The following is a 19,400-nucleotide window of genomic DNA, read 5'->3' as shown; positions in this document are numbered from 1 at the left end:
AAGAGCTTCAGAGTAACTTGAGAGGATTGATTGTTCTCTCTCAGATGTGAATATTGGAAAGTTCTGCTGATGGACTCTTTGCTCTCAGTCCTCAATTTCTTTCATCAGGAGCTATGTGGAAAAAAGATCTTGCAGTAATTACATTGAAATTACATGTTTCTTCAATAAATACCTATTTTTTTCTAATGATTCTACTCCCCTTTAAGTAAAAACATACTTACAAACAGGTCAAACATGTTTTACAGGTACACTTAGTGCTTAATTTTATGGGATAATGTGGGTAGTACAGGATATATGTAGCTTCATTTTCAAAAAGAAATGTGGAGGAAAAGAATTTAACAGGGAGTTACCTGCTGAGCTGAGTGTTTGACCCATCAAGAATTGGGTTTATGTACTCTCAGCCTGGTGATTTTTTGAGTTGGTTTGTAGAGTTTTTTGTATTTCAGTAGAATAATTGCAGTTTATAAAGATATATAGATGGGCTCACTTGTTTGCACTGGAATACACTTCTCAGTTTTTTCATGCAAGTCTCCTGGTGCAGCCAGCTGTGCTCTGTCCTCCCCCAAGAGCTGATTTCCTGGCTGCTGAGCTCAACCAGTTTTAGAGGACCTTGATCTCAAAGAAGGGAGGTTCTTTAAAGCTTCAAAAGCTTCAGTTCCTGGGAAAAAAGAGAGAAACCTGGAAATAAGCAGAGGAGAGAAACTGTAGCACAAGCTGATTGGGCTGAGCAGGAGAGAAAAGCATTGATGCTGGATGAAAGTCAGGTAACTTTGATCAGAGCTTGGCATTTTATTAGATGCTAAAGCTCAGCCTGAGGGACAGTGTCAAAGGAAACAAGGAAATTAGATCTTGCTGGGTTCACAGGTCATGAAACTATTCATTTCACCTTACTGTAGCCCTGGAATAGCTTTGTATCACTTTTGGTCATTGTTGGAGGAAGAATGCACTCTGCAGACCTTTTATCTGATGCAGTGCAGCTGTTCTCTGTTAGATGGAGACTTGTGACATAATAGTCTTTTTTTTTTTTTTTAATTTGTTAACTGTTTTAGCAGACAGTGGCTCCTTCAAAACTGAAGAAACAGTTGTGCCATGGTATTGAGATTAGTTCTTACAATAGGTTGTATTATATCTCGTTTTCAGATCATGTTTCTTCTTCCAGTAGATGTGATTTCTGGATCAAACACTTGTGTTTTGTCTGAGGAGACACTTCCTCTCTAGCAGGCAAAGAGCAGGTTTTGGTAATTCTCCCTTCTTTGTTTGTTAAAGATTTTTAAAAAATGGTTTTTAGTCCATTTTGTTAAACATATGTAAGGTTTTCAGCAGGAAAAGGGAATATAAAAGACAGTAATCATATTATTTCAGTTGCACTTGACAAGGAACACAGGAGAAGGTACAAAGTCTAAGAATACAACTATGCTACACAGTTCTCCATTTCAAACTCCTTTTGTGTAGCCATGTGGGAGAAATTCAAATTGAGAATGTTTTGCATTCTTAATGTCACCTTAATTCTTCTTCCCCATTACAGACTTCCAGGCAGTTCTGGTTCAGTTTCATCCTTTTTCCATCAAAAATCTGATGCAGAGCAGCAAGTCTTGTTAAATTTGTGTGTATTAATTCCCTCTCTTTTCTGCAAGCAATAAGGTCTGGCCTTTTTCAGTGTTCTCACTGTTTCCCTGCTGAAGCAGTTTAGAATTCTTAATGCTGATAGATGTTAGGACAGATCTTAGAAAATTATAAAATCCACAAAATACATCTTATTGGTGTGTTCCAATAAAGCAACAGAATGCTCTTAGCAGTGTAGAAGGGGCCTTAAGAGGTCAATCATCCTTTTGTCATTTAATCTTTTTAAAGAATGGTTCTTCTGCCTAGAGAGAACTTCTTCAAAACCTGTATTTATCCAGATTTTTAAAATCACTCTTTAGAAAAGTTTTTCAATGTTCCAATTGTTACTTCTAGCAAAGAGCTCAGATGCCTCTCCTCCCCTTCTCTTCACCTGCCAAGTGTCAGAAAATTCCTCACACGAGAGGGTTAGGAAGTGAGGGAGCTGTCAGTGGAAACAGTGATGGAAGCTGGAAGACAAAGGTTTCAGTCTGGAGCAGCCATGCTTTGTGCTATTTTTCATTCAGTTATGTTCTTCAATTATTAATGTCCTACACGTTTGATGATTTCACTTCACATGGATGGGACTCACTTCTGCAGTCTCTGTGCCATCCTGTTGCAGTGCAGAGGAGTTCAAAAGCATCTCCAAAGGAAGCTGCTGATTGATCATCTGCTCAGCCTTCTGCTCTTAGGCAGGCACAATAAAGCAGCTCAGGAGTGAGTGAGTGGTGCTGGTGCTGTGTCTCTGCAGTCCTGAATAAAGCCTGAGGTGTTTGTCATGCTGTCAGCACTGGAAGCCCCTGCAGAGTGAGCTTGTGGCTGGGGCTGAGGTAATGGCAGCAGAGAGAAAAGGAAGGGAAACCAAAGAGGGGACAAGTGGTGGCACGGGAGCACCTTGGCAGTTTCAGTAACTGGAAAAAGCTGAACTTGGAGTCTAAAGAGGGAACCAGCATATAAAGGAAAAAGCCAAACCAGAATGAAGGTGTAAGGAATGGAAATAGTACTTCAGCTTTCCACCGTCTGCGTGGTTTCTAAGGTGACATTTTGCATGGGAGTGATTCAATGTTACAGGGCACAAAGATCACTTTGGTGCTTAAGTTTCAAATACAAAACTTACTGGTGCATCAGTTATTTGACCTACCAAGAACCTACCAACCCCCTTCATGTGCTGTAAATGCTGAGGGAGAGAACCTTTGCTCCTTCACCAGTGCAGGGGATCCTTAACTAAACTGGTGATCTGATCAGGAGTTATTTTCTTGTAACAGTAATGCTACCTCATCTTTCTGCTGGGGAAGTTTTCTTACTCTTGAATGAAGACTGAAAATATATTTATTTAAATATAATTACTATTTTTATGTGCACTTCCACTTATTTTAACAGGTCATAACATCTGCCTCAATTCTGACCATGCATGCATGACAAAATGCATTTGACTGCATTTGTGGTCATGTCAGAATAATACTTTATCCAGCTTTTCCATACATGTGAATTTCTGCAGCAATGCTTATGACTCTGAGAAGCAATGTACTATGACACTGCACTGTGTAAATAGCTTATATGGTTTGCAGGAAAATCTTTATGATATTTGGAAATTATCGTGGAAGAAATTATTCCATTGCACTTGAGAGACACAAGAGAGTTTTTCTACTGAGCTTGCTATGGTATACAAAATACACTAAACCATATGCACTTAGCAGATCTCTGTCAGATGCCTAGTTGCTTCTCATTGCATAAATTTTGACAAACAGGCTGTTTCCCAGTAGTTTCTCAAGTCATCAAAGCCCATTTCTTACCCTTTTCTCTCTGGCATGGCATGAAAAATCACTTTTGCAGAGGGCCTGGAAAACCTCAGTCTAGGGGGAAAGCTTTTATAGCTGTATACAGTATTGGAATGGAAATACTTCAGTAACCTTTCTGAAAGTCATTGCTTCTACTGGTCTATAATTAGCCCCACAGGAAAAACAAAATCCTGGTTCAAGTATAGGAGAAAGCAAATAGATCAAATAACATTGAAGGTATTCAGCAGCTTTTCCCCAAATATACTGGTCACTGTAGGAGTTGGTTATGTAGCTCTGACTGGATAACTTCACGTCAACTTCAGTAATAAATGTTGAAATCTTTGATTAAAGCTACTGCTTCTTTGAGATGTCACTTACATAATTTGGCTTGTTTTCTATCCAGATAGTATCTGCAGTGCAGTATTGCCATCAAAAGCATATTGTTCATAGAGATCTCAAGGTGAGTAGGAAAAAGTGTGTGCAGTGTTTGTGTGTCAGCTTCTGTACCTGTGGGTGTGACCTGTATTGTTTATAAAATACAGTTTATACTGAGCTTTCTGATTTATTTATTTATATATTTGCATATGTTATAGTGAGTCTTGAGAAATATTTGCAGCTTAGAACCAGTTTAAATAAAAGGAAGAGGATTTATAAAGCTTTTAAATGCAAACATTTAATGGCTGCTGAAAGATAACCTCTCCCCCAGTGGTTGCATTCAGATCTGATGCAGGTCAGTGTTAGATGAGAAATCTTTTTTTTTTTTTTTTTTTTTTAAGTGATAGTTTGATAGAGATATGACAAGAATTGATGTTGAACAGAATGAATTACCAGTAGTGATAATGAAACTGAAATATGGCTTCTTTGTAGCTTGGCATGAAACAGCATATCTCTTCTTTTAACTGTGCCTTTTATATTAATAGTACTGCCACGTAATTTGTTCAGCTTGTCATAGCTTTGTAACTTATAAAAAGCAAAAAACAATACCACCATTAAAAATAAAAAACACTTGAAAGCACTTTAAATGTTACATTTATTAGCAAATTACTGCAAGAATACCACATGCTATCAAGTATGGGTAGTGAGACTATATCTTATTTTCATCTGAATAGATCAAAATGTAAGATACATTTCTGTGGAGAAAAACATGGTAACAAGTTTTTGGGCAGTGAAACAGCTCCCATAGTCTGAAGCCATTGTACAGAGATTTTTAAAACAGGACATGCTAATGATTGACTAAAGCACACCTAAAAACCTTGCAAGGAAGGGAATGTTCATGGGTATTTCAGCTTCTTGCCTTTAAAGAATGAGTAAAAGCAATCAACAGCATTTTAAATCAAGTATTTTATTCATCTGCAAACCATTCTTTCTCTTCCAGGCTGAAAATCTATTGCTAGATGCAGATATGAACATTAAAATAGCTGACTTTGGTTTTAGCAATGAGTTTACAGTTGGAAATAAACTGGACACCTTTTGTGGCAGCCCACCATATGCTGCTCCAGAGCTCTTTCAAGGGAAGAAATATGATGGACCTGAAGTAGATGTTTGGAGTTTAGGTGTTATTCTTTATACTCTTGTGAGTGGATCTCTTCCCTTCGATGGACAGAACTTAAAGGTAGATTTTTGGGGACTATGTTGGCCATGTTTATCTAATATTTTATCTAATATTTTAAGTAACTTCCTGCTTACAACTTACTTTCTGTTCTTGTTCTGTTGCCAAGGAACTTAGAGAAAGAGTGCTAAGGGGAAAATACAGGATTCCTTTCTACATGTCCACAGACTGTGAAAACCTCCTCAAACGTTTCCTGGTGCTAAACCCAACAAAAAGAGGCACTCTAGAGGTAATTGCACAAATGAGGTGCATCAAATTCTGCAATGTGCATTTTTGAGCTGTAATTTATTATTTCCATGCTGTTCCTATGCATATTTGGGGTGGAGGTGGGATTGTTGATGAAAGCACATGACTCTTTGAAGATATTGTTAACTAGGGTTGTAATATACCTGTTTTGTTACTTTCAAAATCAATGTGTCACAACACTTTCTATGTCATATATAACTTTTCTTGGTGGTTAGCTTGTGGATTCCTGCATCAATGGATGATCCACCACATTGTTTTCCACATTTTCAGTTGTGAGCTGGAGGTATTGGCTGTTGTAGTTGCCCTTTGTACCCTCATGGAGGAGTCAAGACCAAAACAGGGCTTCCATGGAATTCTGTTGGTGGGGCTTGGAATCCCAAGCCATGTCAAAGTTGTCACGCTGCTCCTGGTCTGCATTGCAGGCTCTCAGCTGTGAGCTGGAGTACAGCTGACTGTGGGGAGAAGCTTGGCTTCATGTGTGTAGCTGATTCTCCTCACTGGAGCAAAGCAAGAGGTGCTGGAAATGTTCTGGAAAACAAAAACTAGGAAAGACCTTAGTGTTTGTTGCATAAAGAAGTTGTTCTTCTCACAGCTTGTTTTCTTTGCTGCTAAGTGTACTGTACTAACAAAACCTTTTTTTCTCATAGCAAATTATGAAGGACAGGTGGATCAATGCAGGGCATGAGGAGGATGAACTTAAACCTTTTGTTGAACCAGAACTAGACATCTCGGACCAGAAAAGAATAGGTAATTGGTTACTTTCCAGAACCACAGTACTGTTTGCATGATGTGGGAGGGTTGTTTTTTTTTTTCCTCTATCACCACTCTGTATTTGTTTGACATTTGGAAAAAGTAACTAAACCTTTAAAACTGATACTTGATCAGGTTTATGTTCTCAAAATTAATAATTCTGTTTTAATTTTTTAAATGTTCCATCCTTTTTTTTGAATGCTCAGCCAGCCTGAACATCAGAGTTTCAATTACTTACAGAATGTCTGCTTGGTTTTAGATATTATGGTAGGAATGGGATATTCTCAAGAAGAAATTCAAGAATCCCTTAGTAAAATGAAGTATGATGAAATCACAGCTACATACTTACTGCTAGGAAGGAAGTCATCAGAGGTAAGTGCCATTCTTAAAACTGCAAAGAAGCAAATCAGAAAGTGTCCTTAGCAGAGTTAGAAGCAAAAATTAAGTCAGTTACTGTAGGCATTGCATTCCTGCACAAAAATCCTTTGCACTTAAAGTCATGTTGTTCTATTCATGAGCAGTCCAAATTAAGCAAATTTGTTCTCACCTGATTTTGAGCCAGTGAACTCTTGCTTTTAGGCTTTCCAGAACTGCCCTGTTTGCTCAGCAGTTACTGTCCTGGCTAGTCTAGGAGCTCAGGTGTGAATGTGCCAGCTGTAACTATTTTAAGAGAACCAAGGAGCAGGACTGACCAACCTGAAGAAGTTCTTTCATTGTACATTGCCTTTCCATGCAATGCTGAGAGGGCTCAGTATCAGCAAGGTGCTCTTGGTTCCTCTGCTAGAGGAGTTGGTGTGGTGGCCTCTACAAAGTGTATCCTCTCTTCCTGTAAAAATCTTGGAGACCTCTGAGGGGACAGTTCTGAAAGGGCAAATGGATTTTCTTTACTGATTATCCTTTGAGGAGCTGAAAATTCCACTGAGTTTTATCTAAGACAGTTGTACAACAACCCTAAAGAAGGTGGGACCTCTAGGCAGCTGCCCATGCCATCAGTAATTTCCCATATAGAGCCACCTTCCACCCCCCTGTTCCTGCTCCCAGAATGTGCTGGATGTTTTAACTTGTTTTGTCTGAACTTCTCATTTTCATACTCTCATTTCTATCGTAGTTGGATGCAAGTGATTCAAGCTCCAGCAGCAATCTTTCACTTGCCAAAGTTAGGCCCAGTAGTGATCTTAATAATAGCACTGGACAATCTCCTCATCACAAAGTTCAGAGAAGCATATCTTCCAGCCAGAAGCAGCGGCGGTACAGTGATCACGGTGAGCTTTTCTCATTTCCATCTTGCAGAGTACAGTGACTGCCAGTTCTGCTCAGTTTCTGGGTTTGTCTCCATCCCCCAAGTGTAAGGAGGATGACAACAGCATAGTTCACAGCATGGTGTTTAAATATTTTAGTGAATAATTGATTTTTTAAAATTGGTTTTGTTATAAAGCCTTCAAAAGAGCTTTTAGAGGAGCACTGAATACACCAACTTAATTCTCTTGTTCTGCCTTGTGTTGTCCCATAAATTCCTGACTGTGCTGGCAGAATCTTGTTACACAAATTGAAGAGAATGTTGAACCCCCTTTTTCATGAAAAGCACAGCACTCCTCCCCCATCCTCTTGTATGTCTGTTCATCTTTTGTTTTCTTTTGACACTAGTAGGTCAGCTTGTGTCTAAAACTTGAAGAAATGTCAGTTTGCCAATATTTCTGGTTTCCTGTTTCCTGAGGCTAGTGTCACTTGGTTGTCCCCCAGGAATTCCATTTCTGAAGAACAATGACTCTGACAAACTTACAACTTTTCTGCTTAATGAGAGTGCAATGTAGTAGATTAGGATTTTCTAAATGTCTTAAACATCCTCCTGCTCAGACACTTAACTCATGAAAGGAATCCCGGTTTAGGCATTCTCTGCATTCAGAGGTTGCTTTGCTTGGGGAGTCTTCTGGGATGCCAGTTACTGGGGTTTTTGATACTTGTAAAACATGTTTTAGCTACATATTATATATTTATATGCTTATGCATTTATATGTATTTTTTCTGTGTGTGTATATACATACTTACACTTTTTGATTAATTCTGACTAAAACATTTAACTAAGAAGTTAATGTAACTTGGTGTTACAGAGGTAACATCCGAGGTCTGAGATGTCAGAGAACCCAATCCTGCCACACCCCACAGACTTTTCCCAGTCTGAAGAAGGTTGTTAAAGCAGGAGGGAGCCTGGCACTGTTGAAGGGGCTTCCTCATTCTCAGGTGTGGGGCAGTTGTGTGTTCCTGGCACACGTGGGAGGCTGAGCCACTGCCGCTGGTGCAGGAGCACAGAGCAGCAGGCACCAGTGCTGCTGTGCCCCAGGGCTGTGTCACCACCTGCCTGTCTCAGGAAATTGGCTTGAGCAGCACATGGCAGCTCTGTGCTAATGAGGGATGCTCTGGTTTGAATGAGTCAGTTGCTTGTTAAGTGTCTTTAAGGTGTCTCTAAAATGTTTTTCTAGCAGCCAAATGAGAAACCTTAATGAAATTCTTGGAACTTTCATGGAAATCAAGTTGTACCTTCGCCTTAAAAGGTTTTTGTTTTTCACAATATTCTACTGCTTCCTGAAATACATTTATTTCAATAATTTAATTATCTTTTTGCATCTCTGGTTCCCAGTGTTAACTGTGTTGGTTCTCATGTGAATACATTTCCATTGTGGTAAAAAAGTCACTGAACTTCTGAGAAGAAAAATCCTTTTCCTGTTTCTTTTGTTTGTTTCTGAAGCTGGACCATCCATCCCCTCAGTAGTGGCATATCCTAAAAGAAGCCAGACTAGTACCACAGACAGTGACCTCAAAGAGGAAGGAATTCAGTCAAGAAAATCCAGCAGTAGTGCTGTTGCAGGAAGAGGAATTGCACCAGCTAGCCCAATGCTTGGGAATGCCAGCAATCCCAACAAGGCTGATATTCCTGAACGTAAGAAAAGTTCAGCTGTCCCTAGTGTAAGTACAAACGTTTATTTATCAAAACCTTGAATTTTTTTGAGGTGTAAAAAAGTGTTAAATGTGTGATTTATCAGTGGTGCTGATTTTACTTTTCATTTATCAAGAGTAAATGTAGGTGTTTTTTCCCTTGCAGTGTCAGCTATTCAAGTTACCTCTTAATAGTCTTGAAGTAGTCAGTATTCATAATTAGCATAAAGTAGCTCTTGGTAAACAGACATGATTTGGGTATTAAGAAAAAGTAAAACAGAAAAAGGTAGTTGTGTTACTCCTGATACCAGCCACTCCTCTGTGGCCTCTGTACAGAAGAATGAAATCTCTATTTTTGTTATCCTGTTTTATAGTTTCATGTGTATAAGGAGCCACCTAATCTTTGTCCTCAAACATTACTATTTTAAGTCATAGTTATGTTGTTAAGAATATCAAAGAAATGTAGTTCTAAAAACCCTTTAAAGATGTATTTCAGCCTGTATTCAAAAGGAGTGTTCCTGGCTTTTGTCCTTGTGGGCTTCCCCCACCTGCCTCTAAACCACAACAACAACAATAAAAACATACAAAGGAGCAAAATAGTAAATGTTCATGGTTTAGCAACAGGCAGTGTGCCAAAAGAAAGAAAATCCTTTGTTCATTTTGGCTTTAACTTGTGTCCTCTGTGGTTCCTCCCTCAAAGGCAAAGTTGGAAATATGTTTTCACATAATGCTTCAGTCATGTGACATTTAATTTCTAAAACTTTGGGATTTTGTATTGAAAAACTTCCCTCTTTTCAGAAGAAAAAAATTCTCAGTTCTTTATTCAATTTGTTCAACTTGCAACAGAACTTTTATTTTTTTAACTCATCATACAAAGCTGTCACAGTTGCTTTGGTCACAATAATTAGCACCATTACTTACAGCAAATAGGAACATAACTTCCTGAGCTGCAGGACAGTCTGAAGCAAAAGAAGTGAAATGAAATTTGGTTTACTTAATTGGCCCTGTATTGTCAGCTGACTCAGTGGCTAGTAGTGACTTGGCTCTAGGATATCAGCCCAAGAGTTTCCTTGGAAAAACACATCTTCTACTGTAGCAACTGTTATTCATAAATGTGAACAAGAATTCAGGATTTTGGGGGACCCTTTTTGTTTTTGTGGTCTTCCATAGTTTCCCTTTGTTCTTGATCAGTCCAGAAACCATTCAGATTTGGTTTTCACTTAAAAGACAGTTCTTAGCTATGGAATCTCAAAATGGTAGGATAATCAAATGAGTTTTGTCCTGCTTTGGCCTTCACTTGGTATTGTATGGTGCCTTGTTGAAAAGATTTGTGTCACAGTTACAACATACTTTACATTCAGTATCTTTTCATCTGCTGTTCTGTGCCGCTCCCAAATATTGGAGATTTATTCCAGTAGGCTTATTTCAAATTTCTTACTACTGTACCTGAAATGAAATTTCAGCTCATAATCATTCGATACTTCCCTGACTCAGTGTGCAACTGGTCCAGCTGATATTTTACTAGCAGTGATACCAGGTGGTGAACAGGAAATCAGACTTATGTTGTCACTCAATAATTAGTGTTTAAAATTGTCTCTGTTTATAGCTCTTCACACCAGACAGTTCAAATTCTTTTTTTTTCCTTTCCTTTTTCTCCCCCCTGCAAAAATGACACTTTGGCTTTCTGGTTGTTGGGAGTGAAGGGAAGCACTGAAAAAATGAGTTTTTAGTCATTTCCTGCAGCTGAGTAGGGAATTCTGTTTCTTACAGTGTTGGCATGCATCCAGAAGGAAAAAAATACAGGAGTTGCCATATTGTCCTGAGGTTGAAAAAAGTTTGAGGTGAAGAGAGTTTCTGTTTTACTAAGCACTGAAGTCCTGAAATTTGTAATATGACGGAAAAGCAATGAAGAGATGTAAAAATATCTTACAAAAACAATTAGTATTTTCACAGAACAGCAAAAGCAGTAGAACCAGTCCTTGCTGGAGACCCTTAGTCAGATGTGTGCTGCTGTTATTGAGTAACAAAGCACAAAAGCCTGCACTTAAGGATAAGAGTTGTGCTTGGAGAGCAGATAGCTGAGTCTGGGACTGGAGTGAGGGGCTCCAAGCTGTACTTCTAAAGCTGATAAGAGTGTTTAAACTCTTGTAAACAAAACTGTTCTGCAAGCTGAACAAGTACAGATCAAAAATCTTCAAGCTGTTTGGGCAAATAGCAAATTAATAATGAAAACCTGCTACAGACATTGGATAGTTAGCAGGAACTGATATATCTGTGTCTTAATAATTCCTTGATTGTTTATTAGAGCTTTGGATTTTTTCCTCAATGTTGTAATAAAGCTGTGCCAGAGCCCTTAGAATAGCTTTGAGAAAACTGAAATAGGAGAATAGGTGGTACATTTGAAAAGTTATCCAGGACCAAATACCATACTAGTGCTCTTAAATAAATAGATTGGTTCACTCTTGTTAGTCAGAAGCTTTTTATGAAAGTTTTTCGTCAGTCCTTCCCCTGGTGTCTCTTCATGGGAAGCAGCCTGCCTGAGCAGGGCACACAAGACTCTCTCTAGGAAAAGAGGAGGACTCTGTACCACAAATTCATCCTCTGTGCAGTGTTGGACCTTGAGCATGTGCTCACAAGTCTCAACATGTGCTGGGCTGTGTCAGTTCCTCCTGCAAAGAAGGCACACAGTGCCGTGAAGATGAACTTAGGCAGCCACCCCTGACCCTGGGAGTTGTCATTCCATCAGGGAATGCTGCTCTCACCAGTTTCCAGGGCTGTGCACCTGTGCTGTTTAGTCATGTCCAGAGATTAACAGTCTGCAGATTGGCTGAACAAAAAGTCACAGCTGAAGAGCTCCCTTGATGAATCGTGAAAGGTCATGCACTAGAAAGTGTAAAGGCCCCAATACCAAGACTATTCTTGCCAAAACTGAAATTTGAAACCTTGAAGTGCTTAAATCTCTTCCTCTGACCTCTGAAATCTGAGTCAAACAGGAAAAAAATGTATACTGATGCTTCCATCTTAGCATTTCAGAATGAGCTGGGAGAACATGTCCTTGCAGTCCTCTCATTTCAGATATGAATACCAAAACTCCCAAACCTGAAAATGCATAGTCTTAAAAGTCTGGTCCAGCACAGAGATTGCAGTCTTGTCTTTCCAGATGTGCCACATGACAATACATTGTAATGTTATGTGGTGTTTTCTGAAGGGAAACCAACATTTCATGTTCAAAGGGAGCAGGTGGAAAGAAGGAAGCCACTGATTATTGTACTTATTTCCCACCAGAAGACCAGTGTTGGATGTTTTAGGTGCTTCATCCTCTAGTATGTTCAGAACACACAACAAAATGATCTGCAAATGCTAATAAGCAATATTTTGCTGTACCATTGGTTTGTAAGGCCTCCAAGAAGAGTCCTGCACAGTGTGGCCTCCCAAGAGCAGATAAACAAAACCTCACTTTAGGTGCACAGCTTTCATTGCTGGCATGCTTAGTAAAGAGAGAGGAGTTTATACATTGATAAATGTCAAAGTGGAAGAATTGGTGGTGGAGTATTTTTAAAATAAATAAATGTATATGAAGACAAGGGATGTCTAAGGAATAAAGTACAAGGAAAGGGCCAGGAAGGCATGTGATGTTTGCCACATGCTTATCCCTAAGGAATATCTAGTGAAGAATACTTGAGAACCCTTTAGACAGCTGCATGCATCTAACATGTTAATTAATTGTTCTACCAATCTAAATTATCCTTTGTCTTTGTACTTTTTAACACTAGGAGGTTGTGCACTTCACTGTTGCATTTTAATTTGTACATTTGTGTAAAAGATGTGTAACAGACAGGTCAGCAGTCCCTTAGACAAGATGGCTTCAAGGTTAAATAGCTCAGGGAATGTGTTGCTTGAGACTCCCTAGATAGCAAATATTTTGCCTTAAGACCCTGGAGGATCTTTTGGTATTTATTGAGAATACGCCACTTAACAGTTTTATTTCAGGTTGGGAAACAACAAAGGTTTGGCTACTCTGCTTTTGTGCTTGAACTAGCTTTTCCTTTCTTTTTTTTTTAATCCTTCTTGCCATGATTCTCTCCTGTGACCGTTTATGCGAAACCTTTTCTTAATGCTATTTTTAAAATCCACTGAGTTTCCCTTGTCCGTCATAGCATAATTCTTCAAAGAGCTCCAAAAGGTTAGTTGAGCATGAAGCCCCCTGCCTGATTCTTAGTGGCCCTCCTTACTCAACATGTGCTTATCCAGGTGCTGACCAGTCATTCCCTTAAGCTGACCTCCTCCAAGACTTTCCCCAGCAGTGATGTTTGAAGTTTATAGCCTTTTCTGCTTCCCGCTTTGCCCCGTGATCCTTTTCTTTAAAGAAAACTTTTAAAGATTTTTTTTCTACTTTTTCAACCATTTGCAGTTTCCTGTGTTTTGTTCTTGGGGTGGGGAGAAAAAAGTACAAAGGCTTGCCAGCTTTTACTTCCTCTACAACCTGGGGGTGCATGTTTGTCTGGACCACCCTGCTTTTCCTACAGTAATTGCATCTAACTCTCTATAATTCTGTTATCTGTGAATTACCTATAGCTTCTCAGTCGTTCCTGGAAAATTGACCGCCAACTTGGGCATATCTCCACCCTCTTTCTCTGTAAAGACAGAGGCAAAGTAATTCTATTTCTTTTCTCCCCTCTAAAGTAAGGTCTGTAGTTTAAGTCCCCCTGGTTCTCTTGTCCTCAATGTATTATGCTTGTATTGAAATGTGTATTTTAAAAAATGTCTTACTAAAATTCTCTGCAATTTGTCTCTTATTCTTCCCTGTTTTTAAAACTTGTCTAGTGTTTCATAGTATCTTAATATTTAGAAGTCCATGTTTACCTTCCCACTGAATTTTACCACATTTGTTTGTTAAGCCTTTGCTTTTCCTATCTTGTTTAAGGGTATGATTTTAACTTAAAGGAAAATTCTCCAAGCTACAAGTGGTAAAGTATTTCAAAAATAGGTTATAAAGATACAGGTTATGCAGATGTAGAAGAATGCTGTATATACTCAGAATTTATAATTCAGAACATTTGTAAATAAAACCTTTAAGGAATATTAATTTTGAGCCATCAGTATGAAATACAAGAACAACTTGTTAGAATTATTCTTTCTGATTGCAATATTCCTTACAAATACTAGATGGAGTTTGTATAATGAGTTATTTCATTATTTTAAGTTTTAGAGCTGTGTAGAACTAGCATTAAGTAAAAAGCCTTCAGTTGTATGCAGACTAACCTCAGAAAAACCTTCTGTGGGGAATAACAAACCTGTGTTTTTTAATTGTAGAATAATACTACCCCTGGAGCAATGACACGGCGCAACACTTATGTTTGTAGTGAAAGAACCACTGCTGATAGGCATTCAGTGATACAAAATGGCAAGGAGAACAGGTATATGAAATGTCTTCCTATGGTGTATGTCACTTGTCTTCACCTTTCCAAAAAAACTCTAATGGCTAATTTAAAAATAAATGGTATTCTAATGTAATTCATAATGAAAGGTAAGTACAAATCTTTGGTTATGGAGCACCTGTAAGTATGTTGGGGCTTTTTTTTTCTATATTTAATTTTATAGTCTTTATACTTAGAATGTAAAAGGAAGTTTCTAATTTCTGGTTAAATACATGAAATATTTGTAGCAGCCTTCATCTTAAATCTTTTGTGAACTCCTGTAGCCAAACTCTTCTGCATGTACTTGCAGAAGAGCCTTGTTTAGTGTCAGACTACAAAGTCCATCTCTCTTGAACCATTCTCTTTTTATATTTCACTCTAAACTTGCTTCACTAGGATTATTTGAAATACCATTTTTGCTGCAAAGTCTCAGGGAGAAGGTAATTTTTTCTGAGCAAAGATGAAATGGGGATCCCCCATTATATGGGACTAACAGTGTTCCTTGCTGATACTCTGGCAGTCTAATTGTTTCCCAGGATTTACAGAACTCAGCTGCTTCCCTCCTCAGGCTATCTCCATATTCTGAGTGAAAACAGTCAGAGAAATAACACATTTCTTTTTAATTTACTGAATGAAAGCCTGAGTAGAGCATGCAGTGGAACTGGAGCTAACCACTGTATGTGTTGGCACTGTGGTCACATCTACTGCCAGCCTGTGAAGACTGAGAAGAGCTGTCAGAAACAATATTTTAGTGAACACAGATATCAGGTATAGAGTAGCAGCTGGGAGGAACACCACCAAATTTCCTGCCTGCCTGAGGTATTTTAATTTCCAGCCCCTCTTGTCAGAATTTTACTGCTGTCAAAAGATGGTAACAATTAAGTAGTTAACCCTTGCCAGGAGAGCACTCAGCTGGTACACTTAAAAGAATGTGTACCCCTCTACTGTGCTTCCCAATTTTTTCCAGCCCTTCCTGATATTATGATATTTTGTAAAGGCTGGGAAGAAAATACCTATTTTCTAACTTGTGTCTTTGAACAAAATTTTTTTCCCTCCTTTTGGGAGTTGATGAGGAATTGTGATGTTGACTGGAAAGCCTGTCTATTCCCTGTTTGATTCCTGGAGCCTAGGGATAGAGAGCATGATTTTGACCCTGTCTCTTCCTCCTAGCTCTCTGCAAGTGGAAAGTGATTAAGGGAGCAGTCAGGTATAAGTTTGAAGAGTGCCAGAAGTGCAGTTGGCCAGCTGGGCCTGCAGTCACCTGTCCTGTGAAGCAGAGCCCAGCTCTTTGGTGCTGTCCCTTAGTGTGCCTGTCTCAGCCCTCACTGGTTACTCCTTGTTAATGGTACCAAGTTGTTTAGGGTAAAGGTCACCATCCTTCCTCTGATTTGATGTGTTAATAGCTTTTTCTTTCCAAACACTCTTTGAAAAAATTAATCTTTCTGTCCGTAATAGTTTTGCTAATTTTTTATTACTTGATTACTTGGTTTAGTACTATTTCTGTTCATAATTAAATTAATATCTTGCCTACAGTTTCTTTATTGCATTTTTAAAAGCTACTAGATATTGCTTACTAGGAATGCTTGAGATTTAGATATTCCCTTAATTCAGGAGTAAGTTCATACTCATAAAGAACTATCTTATGAAGTAATTTTGTTTCCCCAATTTTCAGTTTCTCAGGAAACTCATGTTTTCTGGTTTGTCACATATAGACCTTAAACTCAAAGTTAAGATTGAGTAGCACTTGACAACTGTATTAGTTATGGTTTATATTCATAATTGGTTATCCTTGTGTAATTTACCTTTTATTGTCAATATGGTATTTAAAAATCATTAGTTTTTCGATAAACTAGCCTTATTTGGGTCATTTAAAATGTCTGAGAATTTATATTTGCACAGGTAAAAAATGTCTTCATAGCTTTTATAATGCATTTTTTGATTTTACATTCATTACTTTTTATAGAGGTTTAAAACCAGAGAAGGTAATGAGAATGCATTGCTAATTGTATTATAGTTGGAGACCTTTCATTGTCTGAAATGCTTCAGTACTAAACTGCATGTTCATTTTGGCACAGTTTCAGAATTACTGTGATTTTGGCACAGATTTCAGAATTTACATCTGAATGTATTTTGTTGCTGTAACTGGGTGAAGCATTGACTGGTCACATAAAGTGCAGGAACCTTTAATGCAGGAAAAATCAACATGGTGATTGATGGAACTGGCTCTTCTGAATTAATCTTTAATGTTTCTGTACTCTCAGCTTGGCAGAAAGTAACTCTAGAAACTTATTCTTTTTTCTTCTGTAAAGCAAGATCTGAAGTTGAACCCGGGCTTTGTACATATCCAAGGTTTAGTTAAAAATTACTTCTATGCTTTTGAAATATCTGTTGGTGGCACATGTTACAGGCTAGAGTAATTGCTGTAATTGGTTTATTACAGATTAGATTTTAGATTTTCCATAGCTACTCAGATACTTACTGTGACTCAGTGAAAAGCTGGGAGACTTACCATAAAAGGCAAGATACACACATTTAAAATCTCTATTTTTCTGTAGAGAAAGCATTAAAATATTGCTTATTCTGCTTTTATCTTGAATTCTGAGAAGGCATTATTTCTGAAAGTATGAAACCTTTAAAGAATCACTAGTCAGTAGATCTGATGTTGGAGACAATAGTCTTGAAGACCCATGCCAGACTGCCAGACTGGTGGAAGCAAAGAGTTCTGAGTCTCCCATCTCTCTTTAACACATTGTGTGGCTGACACAGGCGTTCTGCTGGAGACAACTCCTTTGGCTTTCCTCCAAAGCCTGAGCATTAATTAAGACACTTGGGGACTCATGAAACACTCTTCATAATGATAGGCAATTGCTTTAAATCATTTGTAACACAAATGATTTACAACAGCTTCAGATTTTTAATAAGCCTTGGCACTAATTGGTGATTGTTAGTTCACTGTTCCTGTGTTCCCAGGCTAGTAATCCAAAGAAGCTGATTTCTAGCAAAGCATTACAGGAGGAGAAGGTCCTTTATTGATACCTTTAAATGTCACATCTTTGGAGGCAGGTGACTTGGGTCCTGTGTTGTAAAACTAGAGTCTTTATCTTTTGCAGTAAATATAGAGGAAATGAGCTGGAGGAGCTTGAGAGGCTAGTGACCAGTTTTGTGACTTCAGGGTATTAGTTTTGAGACGAATGTTCATTTTCTGAATATTCCTTAAAACCCCGGGGTAATGTAAATCCTGGGCCTGTATTGAAGGCTTCATTGTAAGTAGTGCTTGTAGGTGTCATCCTGATGCATTCAACATTGTTGAGATGCATGCATGAGTCAGATGAAGTTTTTCAGATCCTGAAAAGTTAAAACCAAACCAAAACCAAGTATGTTTTGCTAAGCATTTTAGCTAACAGTTCAGATGTTTGAGCTGTGTGATGCTTTGCACTGGTAATTTGGGAGCCAAGCCTGAGAAGTGGGGGAGCTGACACTTGTAGCTGCACTAGCATTCCAGAGTCTGATGTACCAGAATTCGGTAACAGGACTTGAGGTTTTGTGTGTAACCAAGAAGTAACTTGGAAGTGAACATGCAGTGTCATGAAACTGTCGCTGAGAATTATTGATTTCTTAACCTTGAGCAAAATTTCTGAATTATAGCTGTCTTTCTTTTAAAGCAAACTTCATGTGAATGAGGTGGTGGTGTAGTCTGAAAGGCCCAAAATGTCTTGTGGCTTCTCACTTTTCTCCTATCCTTATCATTACTAGATAATGTGAAGGCTGCAAAGAGTATTTTGGCCTAAATAAATAACTAAATTTAATGCTCCTATTTGAACATACCATGCAGCTGGCAGCTTAGTGGCCGTTCTGCTAAGACAGTGCTCTATACTTTCCTTCAAAGCCTGAATGGTAATTTGGAAAATTTAATGTTCATGGTCAAAGCAATACGAGATACTCTTCAACAGTCATTCTTCTTTCTTCAGGGAGCAGCAAGCATGTTCAGTGCCTGCTACACATACAGGTTGATTATTAGCAGCCTTTCTCTTTTGGCCTCTCTGGAGTTGTTAAAGATCATGGTATTTTTGGTTTTGATTGTACCTGTGAAGTCTCTCAGTTATCTGATATAGATTTAACAGCTTGCCCAGCTTTCGCTGATTTCTTTTAACACTCTGAAAACAAAGGATTTTGCTGTAGTAATGGAGCTATCATGAGTCCTTTAGAAAGTGCCTTTGGTGGGGGTTTTAATGCATTGTTTACTGTTAAGAGCAATACAAGTTATATCAGTGCTTTATCACAGAGCTTTGGCATAGAATTCTGAGTTACTCAGGTTCTGTACATCAAGGAGGGAATCACTGCAAACTAATGCTAATGGTAAGAGCATGGGCACTTAGAGATGTGCAGTGCCATGCAAGTAAGGATGCTTTTTAAGGGGATCTTTTAGAGATGTGCAGTACCGTGTAAGTAAGGATGCTTTTTAAGGGGATCTTTTAGAGATGTGCAGTACCATGCAAGTAAGGATGCTTTTTAAGGGGAGTGTAGGGCAGTTACTGCTGTTACATAGAAGAGGAGGGCTGTTAGAGTTCGTGTTCTTTGATAAACCAGTTAATAGAAGGAAAAGTTTGCTTTTTTTTTCTATGCAGTAGTTTGTTGTTGGTCCATCATGCTCTTCTTTCTGCCTCTGCCTGAACCCAAACCCCCTCGCAGCCTGACAGAAATGTTCGCTTACGCAGCTAGCCCTGCTTCAGTTTGTACCACATCCTTCTCCAGTGTTCGGCTGCGACATCAGAAGTCGATGTCCATGTCAGCCTCTGTGCACACGAAGATGATGTTGCCTCCAATAGACAATGGCGCAGATAACTTCAGGCCTATGTAAGAACCAGAAATCGTTGTGACACTAACTTATACCCACTGCTTCTTAACTTTGTGCTGTGGAATTTTAGTCCTAGATTGTTCTAGTATATTTTGCCCACAAGATGTGTGTTTCCTCATTTTTTTAGTCTCGTTTACATTTGTCTTGTGGTGTGTCAGGCTGTCTGTGACATAATCCTGCAATAGTGAACCTTAATTTTTTCCTATTGTTAGGAG

General features: G+C 38.6%; 1 protein-coding gene across 14 annotated transcripts in view; it reads left to right on the top strand.

The window, feature by feature from the left end:
* Positions 1-19,400, top strand: part of MARK3 (microtubule affinity regulating kinase 3) — a 60,718-nt gene that overhangs the window by 30,544 nt on the left and 10,774 nt on the right. For 7 of the 14 annotated variants that reach the window (XM_063159877.1, XM_063159876.1, XM_063159880.1 and 4 more), the window contains 9 exons: positions 3,781-3,837; positions 4,753-4,989; positions 5,096-5,215; positions 5,880-5,979; positions 6,242-6,354; positions 7,091-7,244; positions 8,726-8,943; positions 14,227-14,330; positions 19,020-19,184. In XM_063159877.1, the coding sequence (XP_063015947.1) occupies positions 3,781-3,837; positions 4,753-4,989; positions 5,096-5,215; positions 5,880-5,979; positions 6,242-6,354; positions 7,091-7,244; positions 8,726-8,943; positions 14,227-14,330; positions 19,020-19,184 (1,268 nt within the window). The remainder of the gene's footprint in view (positions 1-3,780; positions 3,838-4,752; positions 4,990-5,095; positions 5,216-5,879; positions 5,980-6,241; positions 6,355-7,090; positions 7,245-8,725; positions 8,944-14,226; positions 14,331-19,019; positions 19,185-19,400) is intronic. The other 7 variants (XM_063159887.1, XM_063159883.1, XM_063159882.1 and 4 more) reach the window with 1 other exon arrangement.

The sequence above is a fragment of the Melospiza melodia genome, chromosome 6 (genome assembly GCF_035770615.1).
Source record: "Melospiza melodia melodia isolate bMelMel2 chromosome 6, bMelMel2.pri, whole genome shotgun sequence".
Classification (NCBI taxonomy): domain Eukaryota; kingdom Metazoa; phylum Chordata; class Aves; order Passeriformes; family Passerellidae; genus Melospiza; species Melospiza melodia.
The sequence above is the reverse complement of the archived record's forward strand: the minus strand, read 5'-3'. Positions and strand labels throughout refer to the sequence as shown.